At 40.1% G+C, this 21,761-nt stretch overlaps 1 protein-coding gene across 3 annotated transcripts in view; it reads right to left on the bottom strand.

Annotated features, from left to right (window-relative positions):
• Window positions 1-9,583: 9,583 nt before the first annotated feature.
• Window positions 9,584-21,761, bottom strand: part of LOC124125888 — a 78,872-nt gene continuing 66,694 nt past the window's right edge. For all 3 annotated transcript variants that reach the window (XM_048393049.1, XM_046489271.2, XM_046489272.2), the window contains 2 exons: window positions 20,120-20,604; window positions 9,584-16,462 (listed from right to left, as the gene is read on the bottom strand). In XM_048393049.1, coding sequence (XP_048249006.1) covers window positions 16,343-16,462; window positions 20,120-20,604 — 605 coding nt within the window. In that variant the 3' untranslated portion in view covers window positions 9,584-16,342. The remainder of the gene's footprint in view (window positions 16,463-20,119; window positions 20,605-21,761) is intronic.

Here is a 21,761-nt window from a genome sequence, read left to right as displayed (position 1 = left end):
AGTCGACATTGATCATGAGAGGTCATGTACGGTGTAAGGCAGGAAGTCGACATTGATCATGAGAGGTCATGTACGGTGTAAGGCAGGAAGTCGACATTGACCCTGAGAGTACATGTACGGTGTAAGGCAGGAAGTCGACATTGACCCTGAGAGTTCATGTACTGTATGTGAGGCAGGAAGACGATAGTGACCATGAGAGGACATTTACGGTGTAAGGCAGGAAGTCGACATTGACCCTGAGAGTTCAGGTACTATGAAAAGCAGTGAAAGGCAGGACGTTTACACTGACCATGAGAGGTCAGGTACTGTGAGGCAGGAAGTCGATATTGACCCTGAGAGGTCAGGGACTGTATGTGAGGCAGGAAGACGATATTGACCATGAGAGGTCAGATACTATGAAAAGCAGTGAAAGGCAGGACGTTAACACTGACCATGAGAGGTCAGGTACTGTGAGGCAGGAAGTCGATATTGACCATGAGAGGTCAGGTACTATCAAAATCTTGTGAAAGGCAGGACGTTTACACTCACCATGAGAGGTCAGGTACTCTTGAGGCAGGAAGTCGATATTGACCATGAAAGGTCAGGTTCTGTGAAAAGGAATTTTCTTGACCCTAAATATTGTTTGTTATTTTTGTTTATATATGTACATATACGTCCTGCCTTTCACGTTTACACTGACCATGAAATGTCAGGTACTGTGAGGCAGGAAGTCGATATTGACCATGAGAGGTCAGGTACTGTGAGGCAGGAAGTCAGTATTGACCATGAGCGGTCAGGTACTATGAGGCAGGAAGTCAGTATTGACCATGAGAGGTCAGGTACTGTGAGGCAGGAAGTCAGTATTGACCATGAGAGGTCAGATACTATGAAAAGCAGTGAAAGGCAGGACGTTTACACTGACCATGAGAGGTGAAAAGTACTGTGAAAAGGAATTTTCTTCACCCTAATTTTTTTTTAATTTGTGTTTATATATTTATATATACGTCCGTCCTGCCTTTCACGTTTACACTGACCATGATATGTCAGGTACTGTGAGGCAGGAAGTCGATATTGACCATGAGAGGTCAGGTACTATGAAAAGCAGTGAAAGGCAGGACGTTTACACTGACCATGAGAGTTCAGGTACTGTATGTGAGGCAGGAAGACGATATTGACCATGAGAGGTCAGATACTATGAAAAGCAGTGAAAGGCAGGACGTTTACACTGGCCATGAGAGGTCAGATACTGTGAGGCAGGAAGTCGATATTGACCCTGAGAGGTCAGGTACTATCAAAATCAGTGAAAGGCAGGACGTTTACACTCACCATGAGAGGTCAGGTACTCTTGAGGCAGGATGTCGATATTGACCATGAGAGGTGAAAAGTACTGTGAAAAGGAATTTTCTTCACCCTAAATATTTTTTTTATTTTTGTTTATATATTTATATATACGTCCATCCTGCCTTTCACGTTTACAATGACCATGAGATGTCAGGTACTGTGAGGCATGAAGTCGATATTGACCATGAGAGGTCAGGTACTGTGAAAAGGAATTTCCTTCACCCTAAATATTTTTTGTTATTTTTGTTTATATATTTATATATACGTCCTGCCTTTCACGTTTACACTGACCATGATATGTCAGGTACTGTGAGGCAGGAAGTCGATATTGACCATGAGAGGTCAGGTACTAAGAAAAGCGGTGAAAGGTAGGACGTTTACACTGGCCATGAGAGGTCAGGTACTGTGAGGCAGGAAGTCGATATTGACCATGAGAGGTCAGGTACTATCAAAATCAGTGAAAGGCAGGACGTTTACACTCACCATGAGAGGTCAGGTACTCTTGAGGCAGGATGTCGATATTGACCATGAGAGGTCAGGTACTGTGAAAAGGAATTTTCTTCACCCTAAATATTTTTTTATTTTTGTTTATATATTTATATATACGTCCTGCCTTTCACGTTTACACTGACCATGAGAGGTCAGGTACTATCAAAATCAGTGAAAGGCAGGACGTTAACACTGGCCATGAGAGGTCAGGGACTGTATGTGAGGCAGGAAGAAGATATTGACCATGAGAGGTCAGATACTATGAAAAGCAGTGAAAGGCAGGACGTTTACACTGGCCATGAGAGGTCAGGTACTCTGAGGCAGGAAGTCAGTATTGACCATGAGAGGTCAGCTACTATGAAAAGCAGTGAAAGTCAGGACGTTTACACTGACCATGAGAGGTGAAAAGTACTGTGAAAAGGAATTTTCTTTAACCTAATTTTTTTAAAATTTGTGTTTATATATTTATATATACGTCCGTCCTGCCTTTCACGTTTACAATGACCATGATATGTCAGGTACTGTGAGGCAGGAAGTCGATATTGACCATGAGAGGTCAGGTACTAAGAAAAGCGGTGAAAGGCAGGACGTTTACACTGGCCATGAGAGGTCAGGTACTGTGAGGCAGGAAGTCGATATTGACCATGAGAGGTCAGGTACTATCAAAATCAGTGAAAGGCAGGACGTTTACACTCACCATGAGAGGTCAGGTACTCTTGAGGCAGGATGTCGATATTGACCATGAGAGGTCAGGTACTGTGAAAAGGAATTTTCTTCACCCTAAATATTTTTTTACTTTTGTTTATATATTTATATATACGTCCGTCCTGCCTTTCACGTTTACAATGACCATAAGATGTCAGGTACTGTGAGGCATGAAGTCGACATTGACCATGAGAGGTCAGGTACTGTGAAAAGGAATTTCCTTCACCCTAAATATTTTTTGTTATTTTTGTTTATATATTTATATATCCGTCCTGCCTTTCACGTTTACACTGACCATGAGAGGTCAGGTACTATCAAAATCAGTGAAAGGCAGGACGTTAACACTGGCCATGAGAGGTCAGGGACTGTATGTGAGGCAGGAAGACGATATTGACCATAAGAGGTCAGATACTATGAAAAGCAGTGAAAGGCAGGACGTTTACACTGGCCATGAGAGGTCAGGTACTGTGAGGCAGGAAGTCGATATTGACCCTGAGAGGTCAGGTACTGTGAGGCAGGAAGTCGATATTGACCATGAGAGGTCAGGTACTATCAAAATCAGTGAAAGGCAGGACGTTTATACTGACCATGAGAGGCCAGGTACTTTGAGGCAGGAAGTCGATATTGACCATGAGAGGTCAGATACTATGAAAATCAGTGAAAGGCAGGACGTTTATACTGACCATGAGAGGCCAGGTACTGTGAGGCAGGAAGACGATATTGACCATGAGAGGTCAGGTACTGTGAAGAGGAAGTCGATATTGACCATGAGAGGTCAGGTACTATGAAGAAGAAGTCGATATTGACCATGAGAGGTCAGGTACTGTAAAGAGGAAGTCGATATTGACCATGAGAGGTCAAGTACTGTGAGGCAGGAAGTCGATATTGACCATGAGAGGTCAGGTACTGTGAAGAAGAAGTCGATATTGACCATGAGAGGTCAGGTACTGTAAAGAGGAAGTCGATATTGACCATGAGAGGTAAGGTACTATGAAGAAGAAGTCGATATTGACCATGAGAGGTCAGGTACTGTGAAGAGGAAGTCGATATTGACCATGAGAGGTCAGGTACTGTGAGGCAGAAAGTCGATATTGACCATGAGAGGTCAGGTACTGTGTAGAAGAAGTCGATATTGACCATGAGAGGTCAGGTACTGTGAAGAGGAAGTCGATATTGACCATGAGAGGTCAAGTACTGTGAGGCATGAAGACGATATTGACCATGGGAGGTCAGGTACTGTGAAGAGGGAAGTCGATATTGACCATGGGAGGTCAGGTACTATCAAAAGCAGTGAAAGGCAGGACGTTAACACTGGCCATGAGAGGTCAGGGACTGTATGTGAAGCAGGAAGACGATATTGACCATGAGAGGTCAGATACTATGAAAAGCAGTGAAAGGCAGGACGTTTTCACTGACCATGAGAGGCCAGGTACTGTGAGGCAGGAAGACGATATTGACCATGAGAGGTCAGATACTATGAAAAGCAGTGAAAGGCAGGACGTTTTCACTGACCATGAGAGGCCAGGTACTGTGAGGCAGGAAGACGATATTGACCATGAGAGGTCAGATACTATGAAAATCAGTGAAAGGCAGGACGTTTTCACTGACCATGAGAGGCCAGGTACTCTTGAGGCAGGATGTCGATATTGACCATGAGAGGTCAGGTACTGTGAGGCAGGAAGACGATATTGACCATGAGAGGTCAGGTACTATGAAAATCAGTGAAAGGCAGGACGTTCACACTGACCATGAGAGGTCAGGTACTCTTGAGGCAGGAAGTCAGTATTGACCATGAGAGGTCAGGTACTGTGAAAAGGAATTTTCTTCACCCTAAATATTTTTTTATTTTTGTTTATATATTTATATATACGTCCGTCCTGCCTTTCACGTTTACATTGACCATGAGAGGTCAGGTACTATGAGGCAGGAAGTCGATATTGACCATGAGAGGCCAGGTACTATCAAAATTAGTGAAAGGCAGGACGTTAACACTGGTCATGAGAGGTCAGGTACAGTATGTGTTGCAGGATGACGATATTGACCATGAGAGGTCAGGTACTGTATGTGAGGCAGGATGACGATATTGACCATGAGAGGTCAGATACTATGAAAATCAGTGAAAGGCAGTACGTTTACACTTACCAGGAGAGGCCAGGTACTCTTGAGGCAGGAAGACGATATTGACCATGAGATGTCAGGTACTGTGAGGCAGGAAGTCGATATTGACCATGAGAGGTCAGGTACTGTGAAAAGGAATTTTCTTCACCCTAAATGTTTTTTTTTATTTTTGTTTATATATTTATATATACGTCCGTCCTGCCTTTCACGTTTACACTGACCATGAGATGTCAGGTACTGTGAGGCAGGAAGTCGGAAACACGGAACTTCTTTTAAGTTGCAAAACAAGACGCAGTGAAACGTCCTCTGTATGTTAGGTTGGAAGAATATTCGTTTTAAGGTTTTACATTTGTAATGAAATAATTTAATTTTCCGTATATAATACAAAAGATATTCCATGTGTCTCGCGAAACATCATGTCTCTCTTATCTCGTGAACAGGGAATATTTTCACTCGTGGCTACTCGTTGCGAGAAGCATGATACTTCACTCGACACTTGAAATAGCTTTTATTTCTTTATGTAAATACACAAAGTTCATGACATTTTGCTTACTATGTCACTATTTATTCAAGTAACCCACATTCGTATACAATTCCAAAGCTGTCCATCCTGACACGTGAACTGTTTTGTTTGTTATCACTCATAAATGTACTTTTATATACTTGCAAGCACTTTTTTATACTTGCATGCACTTTAAGATTGCATGTAATCTATTCTGTAAACATAATGTTTGTGCACTCTAAACAGAAATAAAAGGATAAAAGAAAGATATATAACAGAATTTTCTAAAATTGATACAGTAGTCTGGGTATCTAATTTCCGAAATCAGGGAAAACGATACAGTCAGGACGAAATTTAGGGTTGTTTATGCCTCAACTCTTTATGAACCTTCTCAAAATCTTCAAGAGACCAGTGCGCGAAATAGGACCATGGTGGTACCAGTATCAATTCAAATTGTACGAGCGCTTCAAATCCAAATTCCAGCGTCCCTTGTTCAACGTTATTGAGTAATAGTGAGTGAGTGAGTATCGTTTTACGGCGTTTTCAGCAACATTCCAGCAATATCACAGAAAGAGACACCAGAATTGGGTTTCATACATTATACTCATGTCGGGAATCGATCCCGGCCTTCGGCGTGACGAGCAAACGCTTCACCAACAAGGCTACCCCGCCGCCACTATTGAGTATTAAATAACGAGCGAGTGACGAGGTTTTTACGCGTCTTGCGGCAATATTCCAGTCATATCACGGAGGGAAAATCAAGAACAGGCTTCACACAGAATACTTATGCGCTGAATCGAACACAAGGCTTTGGATTAACGAGCAAGCACTTTAGCAACTGTGCCAGACAGGTGACGAATAGCACATCTTGTCTTAATGACGTGCAACCATGAATGCAAGAGCACGTTTAGTGAGGCGCTGGGTAATGCATTGCTAATTACTTAATGATTATTGCAGCTAGTCTGTCGTGAATAATCAATATGTCAGTAACAGTGACATTAAAGCGATTACGATTTCTTATACGTGCTTTCGAATACTAGTAGTAACACAAAGCTGTCGTTATTCAACACCTCGTGGGAACTTTTTCATTTGAATAAATCGTTCTTTTCGCGCATGCGCCGTGTGCCGCTGGGATCAGCTCGCTATGGTGATAATGAAAGCAAAGCCAGTGACTGATGAAGACAATGTTTGGCAGGTTTACACAAATAAACTTTGTTTGACATTGAAAGAAACGACCACCAGCCAAGGGAAATGTTGCTTCTGTAATGTTTGACACGCAATCTTCTTACATTTTTGCCATAGAGTCACCTGATAATGAGGGACTGTTTGTATGACATCTATGTAATATCGATCATATCGATATGTTTGACAACTACATGTAGGCAATGTCGGTCAGCAATATGACAACTGTCACATCGGCTAGCAATTTGACAGCTGTGTGACATCGACCAGCTATAAGATCGTTACAGCATATCAGTCAGGAATGTGACAGTTATGTAATACTATATTCCAGTATATTCCAGCAATATTCCAGTTATGTGATATCTTCCAGCAATATGCCAGTTTCATAATATCTTCCAGCAATATGCAAGTTATATATCTTCAAGCAATATGCCAGTTTTATAATATCTTCAAGCAATATGCCAGTTATATATCTTCAAGCAATATGCCAGTTATATAATATTTTCAAGCAATATGCCAGTTATAAAATATCTTCAAAAAATATGCCAGTTTTATGATATCTTCAAGCAATATGCCAGTTATGTACTACCTTCCAACAATGTGACAGTTTAATAATATCTTCCAACAATGTGACAGTTATGTAATATATTCCAGCAGTATGCCAGTTATATATCTTCAAGCAATATGCTAGTTATATAATATTTTCAAGCAATATGCCAGTTACCAAATATCTTCAAGAAAAATGCCAGTTTTATGATATCTTCAAGCAATATGCCAGTTATGTACTACTTTCCAACAATGTGACAGTTTTATAATATCTTCAAACAATGTGACAGTTATGTAATATATTCCAACAGTATGCCAGTTATATATCTTCAAGCAATATGCCAGTTATTTGCTACCTTCCAACAATGTGACAGTTATGTAATATCTTCCAGCAATATGTCAGTTATATATTTTCAAGCAATATGCCAGTTATGTACTACCTTCCACCAATGTGACAGTTTTATTATATCTTCCAACAATGTGACAGTTATGTCATGTATTTCAGCAATTTGACAGTTACGTAATATCTTCCTTTAATGTTACAATTATGTAATATATTCCAGCAATACGACAGGTATGTAATATATTCCAGCAATGTGACAGTTAAGTAAGATATTCCAGCAATGTGACAGGCAATCCGTAAGATTGCCCCGGATATGGACCAAACCTGTCCTGCCATGATGAGAGATAGCCGCCCACATCATAACGCTACCCCCACCTAACCTGTCCTCTTCCTGTACGCAGTTTCCGGCGTAACGTTCTCCCCGACGTCTGTAGACCCGTGCTCTTCCATCCCCTCGACGGAGGCGAAATCTTGATTCGTCGCTGAACCAGACATCTCTCCTTCGCAGTTAAAAAAATCCCTGCACTTTAATACCGTTCATAGTGCTGCTGCACGTACAGTACGTGCAGTTCCATGGCCATTTTGTTAATGCACTTGGTGCGTTTTTCCGAATGGTACGTGTTTCCCGACTCATGGTTCGCATGTCCTTGTGATCATTTTATCCGGGAAAATTGTCACTGACACTATAACACATTAAACCTCTTCATTGGTCCGGTAATGTTGCTTTTATAGCAAAATATATCCGTATTGCGTTTCATTTTTTGAAGAGTATATGTAAAGTCAACGCCTGAGAATAATCAGTTTCGACTATTCGAGGAAACAGAATCCGCAGGGCGTAAAAGGCGAAACAGCTGTGAAAAACACACGAACGAATCACGGTAAATCAGTGATGACACCAGGTGTTCTCGGAAAGGTTAAGCATGTTCGCGTAAAGATCGAACAGCAATATTACATTTACAGATGAGGGTGTGTATTCTGTTGCGTACTCTTAACGAGGCTCAGGTGTACGGAGATAGATGTAATCAATTATGAGAAATATTTTGTTGGTATTGACGTCACTGCTACAGCTCCGGCCGGCCTCTCTCCCTCAGATATTAGCAACAGCTCCTACCACGGCCGCTTAGGGGGTGTGAACTTTACCGCACATGTGAGATTGCTTCCAATATCACAGCTCAGGTGGGCAAGGCCCAAATCCGGCTTAACTGACGCCCGTGTATGTGTGTTGCACATGCAATATAAAAACAAGTTCTGGGTTGTAAGTGTAATCAGAATGCATTGCCTTTGTCGCGTTTGTTTATCCTGGTATACAAACGGTGACAAAATAACCTGATTGTGAGATACCAGTGTTGAATGACATTTTGTCTGGCTAAGACGTGTTTCTGGTTAAAACAGAACCTTTCAAGAAGTGTCTGATAGACTACCTCAGTTAGCGTTATTGTTTACAACGCACAAGTGTTAAGTTCGGCAGTCATTCACACACACGCGAGACAGAGTAACTGATTGCTATGTGAAGGTGTAAGCCCCTGCTCTCATAGGTAACACATACGTTAGTCTGCTAAAGTACTTTCACAAGCAGTTCCCATCATATTGCATCTGGCTTATGCATCGTCATTGTGTTGGCATCAAGAGGATCTAGCTAAGGTATGTTCCAGCGGGATCCGATTGGTAGAGTACAACTTAAACTAAGATGAGGACCTTGGGCAACAATATAGAACAGGGTATATAACGGTAACAGGATATGTAGGTCAACTGTATGCCAGACAATACAGAACAAATTTTTTGAAGTAAGGGAACGATCTTGGCTGACAATGTAGAAAGAAGGTGCTTCATTGAAATGATAGAACGACTTTCCCTTGCAATATAGAACATGCTTTTTAGTACTGACGATCCTGGCTGTCGTAGAACATGCCTTTATAGTACTTTGTCTGTTTGTTTGTTTGTTGTTTAACGCGACACTCAGCAATATTCCAGCTATATGACGGCGGTCTGTAAATAATCGAGTCTGGGGCAGATAATCCACTGATTGACATCATGAACATCGATCGACGTCATTGGGATACGAAGACATGCATGAACCGAGTCAGCGAGCCTGACCACCCGATCCACCCGATCCACCCGATCCCGAGTACGAGTAGTGATAGGGCGATCTTGGATGAAATAATAGTACATGTGGTTTGTGGGATTCTATAGCAACATGTGTAGATGTTGAATATGTTTTCGCCAACTTGATATAAGCTGGCATCAAGACACCTCCTTCCTCCATAACCTCTACTCCGGGATGTACGACATACAAAACGCAATACGGCTCCAAATTCTTCTACATTAAAACACAACCCATCAACACGGAACATCACAAACAATACGAAACGCAACTAGTGTCATATTAGGCGAATACTTTATTTTCAAAATCATTCAGTCAAATATCATGTACTTATACAACCAGTTCTATCGTACATATCAGAGTATATCAATCATATAAAAACAAGTGAACAACGGGGTAGGTCAGGTCTACGTGTATGGAGGAGCGTGTTCTACAGCAATGGCCTGCTGACAGCAACAGAAACCCCTACCACGGATGACTATAATGGCGTCTTTCGCAGTCCACTTCCTTCGTGAAACCCATGTTGCTGCAGTAGTATAAGAAATATTGAGCAACAGGTTTTGACAAAGATAACTGACAAGGCAAGGTTCCACATGCAATTAAACCCCGTTTTATCCAGATGTTCCCAAATGATCATCCGGACTGACGCATGTCCGGGTAACAAGTCACTGGTGTAATGTCTCTCTGTATAATGTATAGTAACCGTCATGGTGGTGGTTGGGGGGTCCTGACTAACAGGTTCTGGATAAACGGGGTTTCACTGTATTTCTCTATCCGGGCAGGGCATATAACCAAGTCAGCTTATGAACACAAGTAAGTACGACATTTTGGGGGGTACGGATTTTGATCGAGGAATATTTGGTCGGTAGGTCGAAAATAAAATAAAATATTCATTGTCCAAATTTTTTACTCATCTTAAAGTTCGGTTTAGATCGGTTGGTGATGAAATAATTATGACGATTTATACTTGGAACAACATCTGCTTTAGTCACCTTGGATTATTTTTAATGTCAAATCAATCTTTATCGTCGGCGGTATTAAAAAACCTTGCCATTGTGATTATATAATTTTCTGAATTTTCGGTGAATTGTCGGAGGATTCGTAAACCAAACAGAAAATGTAAGGTCTAATGTATGTTTAATAGAGACAACGAATTAATATATATACCTTGCTCAACCACTGAAATTTGCTGGTGTGCAGGCGTTGTACATAATCGAGATTGACATAATGATTTTAAGAAATAATTTGATATTTTTGGCATTTGTATTTCAAAGTGTTTAACAAATAACAGAGCAGCGGCATAACTACTAACTAAATTATGGGGTCGGCATTACGGTAGCAGTGATCTCTCTTTATCCGCTCAGATTAAAAGATCAAGCAAAATTTTCAAATAACATTTAACGGCAACTAAGATCTATTGGGTGTAATAAAGAGCCCAAATGTACATATAGATGAAGTAATTGGTGCATTGTACTAGATTATAAAGAATATATAATATCTTGTTGAGGTCAGAATAGGCTTATTTCCAGTTAGTAAACTTTGAGCTGAAGAGTCGATAATGAGATGTGATTATACGTTTGTTCCGTGTGATGAAATTCAGAAATACCAAAAGCTCCATTTAATTGTCTATTTACAACAAAACAGTTTGAAATCATGGTGAAAACAACTTTATCAAAAATGCAACAATTACTGAAAGTTCGAATTTACAAAGTTGCAAAATCACGGCATGTTATATTTAAACTATTCTTTAACGAAAATCAAACAAACGGTTCGCCATCTAAGGGAGGTAACTCAGGGAGCATTAGTGGCTCTCATTCAATTCGTACACTAAATTTTAACCTTTTGCCTGATACAGAAATAACCCGTTATGACTAAGAGGTTTATTTATAACACAAAGTGAATGGCTTCAGTACCCGAAACCAGTTTCCTTACATGAGGGCTGTTTATTTTTAGATTGTCTATTTTGTTGTGACTACACTACTTTATTATAATCAACATTATATTCCATCTTCCCTCTATAAACTTAATGCGGTACGGTGTTCCTGGATTAACGATTAAACAACACGTCCCAGAAATAAATAAACACATTTATCACAGTAAGATTATTATGGTTAACAGTAAATAAAATCAACAGTACATAGGTTTGACTGAATAATTCAGTTTTAAACCAGACAAGAAATTAAAATAGAGGAACCGTGTTCTAAAGCGGAGAACGTAAATGAAATCAAAGATTTCATGTCGATTAATACATACAGGGTTGTTGATTAATTTTGCTTAATAGGGTTGTATCTAGGTACGTGCTGAAAAAACACTATATCAGTTACTCTAGGGGACTTGTCTATATACACACATCTTGTCACGGTCAGTTGCATATTGAGTGAAATGTACATGCAATATCGTCTCTTGAGTCACACAAAACAGTGGAGAACACATGAAATGACATGACATCAATCAGTAGAGCTACTACGAAAACATCGACCCGTTCTTCTGGTAAACATGGCTAAGAAAAAATTACATTCCCACCGATATGAATACACATGGTATACTTAGTATCTAATACCGTTATTCCACGCTGTGACAACACGGTTTTACGCCGGTATTTTTGTAATAGCCAAACCTTATCACTGTGGAGCACTCACAGAATGGACACAATACTTTGTACCCAAAAGAACAAACTCCGGAATGACACGCTACGAACGCTTTAAACCTCCAGGCTACCACGTCTTCCAACCATGGCGACACATCACCACAATAAACGTTCATCTGTTTTTGAATCCCCAGCCCTAACATACTTTTTTTCTTAGATTGTTTACCAGTACAAAACTATCTCAGCTACAAGTATTGCAACTCTTCACACTAGGTTAGCGAGTTTTCGATAGCCGAAACGCTAAGATAGCTTTGTGAACGTGGTCCTTGTAGTCAATATTATGCGGTGAGAAAACGTGAGGGGAAAGTGAAATATGTACATGGTACTGATGCCTGCTTGGAAAAACCAACACAACATCATGACAATTGAAACTAACATGTTAGTACCTTGCATATTCGTTTACATTCATTTCCTATAGATGGAAATTTACATATATTATATCGTTTATTCAAGTTACCAAACGGTGGCTATATACTGACATATGTTAAAAACGCAACATTCTGATATCTCTTGGTGTCAATGAGTTCATAGATTCAATGTTTCAGTCTGCAAAAAACATACAAGTTTCCGAGTATTTTTCTCATCAATTAAATTGAGGGGCAAAAGAAAGTATTCCGAGTTTGTTTTTTTAATGTAATTGAAAATTGAAAGAAATGTTGTTATAATTGAGTATGTCTATTTAACCATCGCTCTTTCCTGGTAAGTTTGTGGAAAATGGTTCAATGAAGACTGGGGTAAGAAATGAATTCTTCGAGAGCTGACTAAGCGCCAATGCAGTTCATTTATTTTTATATAATATCGCTAACTTAAGATAGTTTCTATTCAAAATCAAACATATAGCATCAACTGAGAGGTATCATTCTTTTGCTGCTCTTAAACTGTATCTAAGTCAGTCAGTTGCGATGGGACCTGCTCGTCATTGTGCTGTTGCTTATGACACTTACAATAAAATGTCGTCTTTCCTGAAATCAGTCAACCAAAATCGATCATTATTTGACATGGACACAGTTGAGAAAAAATAGAGATCAGTTAGTTGGCAGTGAGTTTCAAATATATATTTCAAATCAAATTAATGCCATTTGTTACTTTTCAGATCTGAGTTAATGACGTGTAGCTTCAAGGAGTCTATCATCCTGAAATTATATAGCAGTAGTAGTAGTGTGTGAGTGAGTAAGTAAGTAAGTTTGGTTTAACGTCAGCGTTCCAGTAATATTGCGGCATGTCAGCCTCATGTGGGAGGAAAACCAGAGGTGATGCAGGTCTCAGACATTTACAACTTTGGGTACTGATAAACCCAGACACATAATCAGCGCGAATCGGGAACTCCAGCTCATGATTATGTGTTTCTGGTACGCCAAGGGGACGCAACTCTGCACATTGAGTCCCGGAACCTCAGACGACGGGGCTACCTGCGCTCTCTTGTATTACAACATACATTATCAGGTATCAAATATAATAATATGATACCTGTTATGTTGACGGATGTCCTGAAGCATCAAGTTGGTGTTGCAAGTTAGCATGTACGTCAAAATCGCAAGCAGTTATTGCTTTATGTTCTCGTCTGGGTATAAGTGAGCGAGTATGTTTTTTACGCCGCTTTTAGCAACATTCCTCAACCATCAGGGCCAGGGACACCAGAAAAGGGCTTCATACGAACCCGGGTCTTCGGCGTGAGCAGCGAACGCTTTAACCACGAGGCTACCCCGTCGCCCCCTCGGAGTATCAGTACAGGTAAGAGAACAAAACTGTGACGAAGAATATTTGAAATTGGCCATTCATCAGATCATCGACAACAGCTGATTAATAGAATCGTAAGACATAGTAGATATTTGTAACAGAATGTGGTTCATTTACACATAGTTGGGCGAAAATGTTTTAGTAGTAGTAGTTTTTGGCATTCGGAGATCCTACTAGACACAATAGTAAACAGAACGTACATATCGAAACGCCATTCATAACATTTGGCCATCACGCCTTGTAAGAAACAAACAATATATATTCAACATATTGCTTCACAAATTGCTCTGAAAGAAACTCAGTAGCAAAGATAATACAACTGGTAACAAGTATAAGAATAAGCATTGTAACCATGGCACAGGAATATGTAAAATCGATCAACAAAAACATAGCGCATGACGTCAGAGATGTACCAGTTCAATAAACAATTAAGTAAATAACAACATAGTGTAATAGACGTAAATACCATTTCTGAAACCAATATTGATATTAACTCACCTTGTTTGGTTGTTTTTGAAACTGAATATAAATTGCCAATGCATGAGAATGCATGAGACTTGCCAGTCTTAATTATTCACTGAAACCAATTCCATTTGACGTAAAGGGCAAAATAGCTATGAAAGTTACAAGAATGGACCACCTAAACAAGGAATTTGGTAATTATGGTCTAAATGAATTAAACTGAAATCACTGAAACAAGGAATTTGGTAATAAATGTCTAAATAAATGACTTTACAAATAATGTATACCCGATAATGACAAGTGAACCGTTATCAAAATAATCTTAAAGAAATTTCATGAATACATACGTTCTTCTGCATTAGTGTTCGATGTATGAATTGGATATATCCGACTAGTTATATTACAGCAGCAAAACGCAATACATAAGTTTCGATTCTTTTGCAAGTACTTAAAAAATAGTACACAGGCTCTTTCTGGTATCACTTGGAAACGTTTTTGTCAGAAGTAAATGTCTTGAATAAATCGGAAGTGCCTCTAAGATCTGTCATCCTTATCGCTGAAAGTCTGCAAGAGTAAGTTTCAGAGAAGCAATTACTGACGATCCTTTTATCCGAATAATCAATTTAGTTTTCATCCCGGGAAAATATCCTATTTCACTATTAGCAAATAAAACAGTGGCCTATCATGATAGACATTAAAGAGAAAAGAAATGAATGCTCAAAACCTGAGACTTGAAAGCAGTCGAAATTACATACCAACATATTGCACATCTGTAATCGTATGTCCTATAAGTATACTTAATTCGAAAGATCGCAATGGTTTGCATCAGCTGGTAATTGTCTCTGCATCAACGTGCCATTTGAATTAAGTGTTTTAGAAGGGGATGAAACGGTACAATATGAAAGCATCTCCATGCATATATTGTTGATTCAAGCATGAACGTGTAGTTCATGAGTGCACACGCTGATAGAGAAGTTACATGCCAGTGGTACAAAGGCTACCTATCGATATTAAGAAGAAGGCAAGAAAAGTTCTAACCCTCTACACTAACCTATCCATTGAAAGATATTTGTGAAATAAATAAGACTGTTCCTTAGAAGTGAAACGTGACAAATGTAGAAGAGTGAGACAATTAATACTAATACATTTCAAGTCATAAATATCACTGGTAGAATTCAAGGGTGCGGATATTAAAATCGTGTATGACAAAAGTGTGAAAAAACGTCACCATTTCTTGTGCTGTCACAAGATCCTACACATCGACTGACATATTTAGGGCTAGTACTGGTTTCTGGCTCAAATTAAATCCACATTTCCAAACAAAACTCCAAAATTACGAAATGTAATTCATCGGGGAATGTAGAAGAGTGTGACTGAAAAGTAAAATGACATGGAGGCTTACAGCGATGACGCCATCACTGATTAAACATGTTCAACATGATGAACGTATATCACTCTGCGCATCCGTACGCTTATAGGAGTCGGGTGGCCTTGTATCAATCCATAACATCCCTTGACAAAATTACGGCACACAATGTGATGGTGTAGAAACGTCGGTTGTAATTCCTGCAACTAACCTTTGTTCATATTTGTCGTGACAGCCAACAACGTCCAAAGTAATCTCACATCGCATGGCATATGAAACACTATGACTACTGTATGCTCCAAAGTCAGAAATGCTTTGTCAATAAATCCATACAAAGAAATGAACTAAAGTCTAATGTTGTTCTTTCAATCTGGAGTCACTCAAATATATTGTACCCTGCATTGATAGATCCGTGCGAGATCCTCGAGAGGTCCCGAGAGACCCTTGTCGTCGATGATCAAAGTAACACGGCACTGAAGTTATTCGATTAGATGTTGTTTCTGAAAGGTTCTTGTGCACGTCATTCTCGATTCATTCGTCGTCGCAGAACACAAATTCACGTCGCTACACAATGATGTTTTGGAGGCAATCTGTAACACAATATCATTACAAGCAGGCAATCACGACCTTAATTTCGGAGTCAACCCTGAGAAGATAATGTGTTGCAAATAACCCGTTTCAATCATATTACAGTCCTATGTCCACTGTGGCGATGGTATATATGTTCGTCCTTTGGTGTCTTGTGGGAATCGTTGAATGTACGGTGATGTCGTGTGTACTTTGTTCTGACTTGCAGTGGCATTGTCCGGGACCTTCCGGGCAAATCAGGACAGAAGGAAGAAGAGGACGATAACGACAACGGCAACAAAGAAGAAAAAGCCAAGCCAGACAGATATGGTGAAGCAGGTGACGACTCGGGGGTTGGATTTCGCTTCTGATTCCGACTGAAAGAAACAATAGCATTTATATTAAAATTGGTACATACATTAAATATTTGTGGATCGAAAAGCTCTGTTATTCATCACGCATCATAATGTTTGCTTTGTTTGTTTGTTGTTTAACGCAGCACTCAGCAATATTCCAGCTATATGACGGCGGTCTGTAAATAATCGAGTCTGGATCAGACAATCAAGTGATTGACATCATGAGCATCGATCGCAATTGGAATACGATGACATGCATCAACCAAGTCAGCGAGCCTGACCACCCGATTCCCGTTAGTCGCCTCTTACGACAAGCATGTGTTGCTGAAGACCAATTATTCTAACCCGAGTCTTTGCAGGATGGTACTTTATATGCCACGTTCGTAAAAAGATAATGACAACTATAAAGACGGAGGAGACAGCCTAGCAGCTGTCTTATGACGAAGTACTGACTTAATGTTGAGTGATAAGTGAGTGAGTCGGGTTAAACGCTGATCTATACAGTATCTCAGTTCTGAAACTGAGTATTCGGCTTATCTGCAACTTATTGAAGGGCAACACTTACTCGGCACATAATTATTGTGTGTTTGTTGTTACACGCCTCACTTAGCAATATTCAATCTATATGACGGCGGTCTGTCAATAATCAAGTCTGAACCAGATAATCCAGTGACTGACATCGTGAGCATCAAACTACGCAATTGTGATACGATGACATGCAACAAACAAGTTAGTGAGCCTGACTACTCAATCCCGTTGGTTCCCCCTTACCACAAGCATGTGTTGCTGAAGACCAATTATTCTAAACCGGGTCTTTGCAGGGTGGCACTTTATTGATGAACAGGAGATAATTGGAAACTTAACATTGGACAAGAACCATTTCTGTGACCGTTGGTGTACACGTCCATGTCTTATTAAACACACATGACATTAGGTCTGAACTATCAAGGACTTGAACTACAATACATGTCGTTACCCCGTCCGTACACAATCTGGTTAAGACAATTAGTGATTATACGGTAGTATACGGTATTTCCTCAGTAACTGAACATTGACGATTTCATGGATCCTTCCGTCACGGCGTGAGACATTCTTGATTGTATTTAAGGTTTATACGGATCTGTACATTGAACAAGTGTACTTGGACTTTTTATATGACGTCAGGTGTCGATATATGGAGTGCACTGGATCAATAAAGACACAATAGCCGCTCGATTTAGAACCAACCAGAGACTTGTCCTGAAAGAACTCGTGTCCAGGCTTGTATTACTAAAGAAAAGAAAGTTTTGCTTTACGAGTCGTACCTGGGCCTCTAGACTAACATCTAGACTCTGAAATGAACATATCGTACAGAAAATAACAGTTGTTCACTTATCTTAATGAATATATAATAAAAGGGAGCCCAGTGACTCTTTTTAAACAGTATAGACTTCCACGGGCTGTATTTGATATATATTTGTATCAGGGTCTGTAAGACAGACTACTGGGCCTCGTTCTACAAAGCAATTTAAGAACTACGATCACCGTGACTCTATGTCAATGAAAGGGAGTTACGATCGTATTTGTGCTAAATTCGCTTAGTGCAACGAGCACTGATGATCATTGCATTCAGTTTTATACAACTAACTATGAATATTTCGAGGGTACTGTGTGTGGGTCTTGTTTTACGTCGCGTCTAGCCATATTCCAGCGATATTCACGGTGAGAGAAACAAGAAATTGGCTTTTCATATTGGCTTATCAAAGAAACCGTCAACACCTACGTGTTTTATGTGATTATTTCCAAGTCGACTCCTGAAGATGTCAAAGTGTTTAAAGATCTGTTGTTACAAATATTCCCTTTAATGAGTACCAATATTGACATTTGTAGAAGAATAGTATTCGTATATAGCGAACATCCTATCCTGTGGGTGGGTCAGTTTTCTGCGACGCCACAATTGTCTAAGAGCAAGAATCCGATGAACATGGGTCCGAATCAACTGTTCTCGTGATTCTTGGTTTATCATTATCATCATATACGTTTTCTGTGTAGTCATTCTACAAGGTCTTTCAAACAGCCTGAATATGTGATGACTGATTAAAGTTTTGATGTAACCGTCATTGCATCGTTAGCCAAAATTGGATTGCCCTGTTATTGAATTGTATAGCTTCTAATGTTTATTTGGATGAATTATATATGAGTTATGAATTTTATATTTAAGCAAAAACCAGTTACTTACAGATTTACATGTTCATGATGTAAATCACTGGATTGTCTGGTCCAGATTCGATTATTTACAGACCGCCGTCATATAGCTGGAATATTGCTGAGTGCGGCGTAAAACAACAAACCAAACCAAACCAAAACATATCTATCACACATAAGTCATACTACCGGTCCGCGACAATTTACCCTTCAGTCCTGAAACCAGGAATTCCGTGCAAACTATTAGGAACGCCTACTGTATAACTAGAGGTTCACTTCTTCGCAACTACCACTGGAATAGCACCGACTGGATTGTGTATTTCGCTTGATCTATTGACTAACTATTTGTTAAAATAGTATTAAATTCAAAACTGACAGTGCTGTTTGAGGATATATTGCATATCATTGCATTCCTCTTCTAAAGCCTGACAAACATTGATAACATGTGACTATCACATAGACATATTGATTGCCCATAGAATAACTCCGGAAAGAAAAACTCGTCAAAGTTAATTGTTTTCAGAATAAACAGACCGGTTGTGTTTATGTGACGTTCCAGTCAGAATTTTCAGCTCATTTCTCAGCCCTAGGAGACTGGTCGTCCTGCGAAACACAGACACTATGCCGTTCACCACGTCCACGGTGACCACGTTGGCGTCTGTAGACTCATCTTCATTACGTACAGTCCACACAAAACGTGCTCAAGCTGATTTGTACAGCATGGCTATCATGTCAATTCAGGCCTCTTGCATACAATAGGTGCTTATTCAAAATTAAATAGGAAGTTATTTCTATACCAAACAGGACAATAATGACAGCTTCATCAAATGGAAAGCAAATTGCAAAAATGATTTTTTATAGATTGTGTTCAAAAGGTATGTTGTAGTTTAATCACTCTAATATGCATGGACTTTTGTTATGTACCACTCAAACGGACCACCCGATTCTTTCCCATTACCACTGTTAATCTTTCATGCCATGGCAGCTGAATGAATATGAAAGAATCGGGGTCCTTAACATCTTTTGTGTAGTATAAGATCCGCATACTAAACAATAATAATGCCCTTTATCATACTCGATTGTAATCAGTGCCATAAACCAGTCCGCTTTATTTAGCATCACGATCCGATAGATATGCAATTGAGGTCAACTTGTAGGAACTACTTAACTAAGCTCCTTACATCAAAGTGAGACGGTTTACTCAGGTGTCGTATTCCTACACCGTTTCTAAAATTACTTTCGTGAATGAAATATGTCTTAAATTTCGGTTATTCTAAGACTGCATTACATGATAGAGATTATTCGCATCATGCAGTTTTGTATCGTACATATCAAGGGAATCAAATGTGTGTATAATGCTCAAAAAAGGCACTTATAATATGCCGTTCCTCCTGCAACAAAGTGACACGCAGTGAAATAAGTTAAATACTTAAACCAGCGTTAAACCCAAATCAATTACTGAGATCAACACAAGGACACAATTCTCATACTCACATAACTGTCCCCAATGCCTCGTATAGCGATGACCTTCCCGTTCCTCCAACAGTAACGAACTTCATCCTCCTGGCTCACCTTCTTCCCATTCCTCTTCTTCTGAATCTTTCCATTTTTCCAGAAATATTTAAGTTTTGATTTCGTCTCCCCACTTGATGTCTTGCTCCCTGTTTCCTCAAGCCCGGTGGAGTCCGTCCTGGACGAAGAAGGGACATCCAACAGAAGGTCAGCGGTTGTCTCCCCGCTGTTCGACCCCCGGCTGATGGCGGAGGACCGGTGTGTCCCTCCATTGTCCGAGTCGTGGGGTCGACTCTCATCATGGATGTCTTCCAGGGAGCTGATAAGGGGGGTCTGTGTAGGCTCCACGGTGGAGCGTGACCAGTTACACGATTCGGCACTGGGGAATGTTGTCACATGCTCAAATGAAAACTTGGGGTAGTTAAGTGCTTCGTTGTACGTCGGTGGAGATTGTTGAGTGGCGGGTCCTGCAAAGAGATAAAACTACAGTTGGATATCTCAAGTAATAACAATATTCATATCTTCAAAAAAAACAAATTTAAGACGATGAAGTCTTGGGGCTGGCACATTCGTATCTGTCACAAGCAAAGGTACGCACACAGAAACTACACCTGAATCACTGTAAAGTTACAGCGATGACACCAGGTGTTCATTCTTACCAGAAAACCTCAAGTGCACACATGTAATCTGCTCATTCAAACACCTATACATAATTATGATTAATTGAAATGTGGTGTAGAGTGAAGGGGTCGGATTTTGCGTGGACGCGCATGACCTTCTGTAGCACATGTCAACTCACCAACGAATATAGATTAATGTCAAAGGAATAGTTTTACTGACGTAAATCTTGGATAATGAGGCTGACTGCGCGTCGAGTCTCTAGTTCGGAATCGATCACCTGATTAGCAACATAGATACTGGTCGTAAGTCATCTTCCTTGGGTAAGGTTTCCCCCGTGTCATTCCAGAGACGATGGGTGCTGTAGAAATGTCGCGATCTGGAAACACATTCCAAACTCGGCCACTAGAGCCAACTTTATCAACAAACCGTTTACTCTCAAGCAGAAGGACCACGTACTCACTCCTAACTGTATACAGGACAAGCACGTGGACAAGGTACTCACTCCTAACTCTACACAAGACAAGCACGTGGACCAAGTACTCACTCCTAACTGTATACAAGACAAGCACGTGGACCAAGTACTCACTCCTAACTCTATACAAGACAAGCACGTGGACCAAGTTCTCACTCCTAACCCTATACAAGACAAGCACGTGGACCAAGTACTCACTCCTTACTCTATACAAGACAAGCATGTAGACCAGATACTCTCTCCTAACTGTATACAAGACAAGCACGTGGACCAAGTACTTACTCCTAACTGTATACAAGACAAGCACGTGGACCAAGTACTCACTCCTAACCCTATACAAGACAAGCACGTGGACCAAGTACTCACTCCTAACTGTATACAAGACAAGCACGTGGACCAAGTACTCACTCCTAACCCTATACAAGACAAGCACGTGGACCAAGTACTCACTCCTAACCCTATACAAGACAAGCACGTGGACCAAGTACTCACTCCTAACCCTATACAAGACAAGCACGTGGACCAAGTACT

The sequence above is a fragment of the Haliotis rufescens genome, unplaced genomic scaffold (genome assembly GCF_023055435.1).
Source record: "Haliotis rufescens isolate VD_foot unplaced genomic scaffold, xgHalRufe1.0.p SCAF_111, whole genome shotgun sequence".
NCBI lineage: Eukaryota > Metazoa > Mollusca > Gastropoda > Lepetellida > Haliotidae > Haliotis > Haliotis rufescens.
Note: the sequence above shows the minus strand (reverse complement) of the source record. Positions and strands in the feature narration are given on the sequence as shown.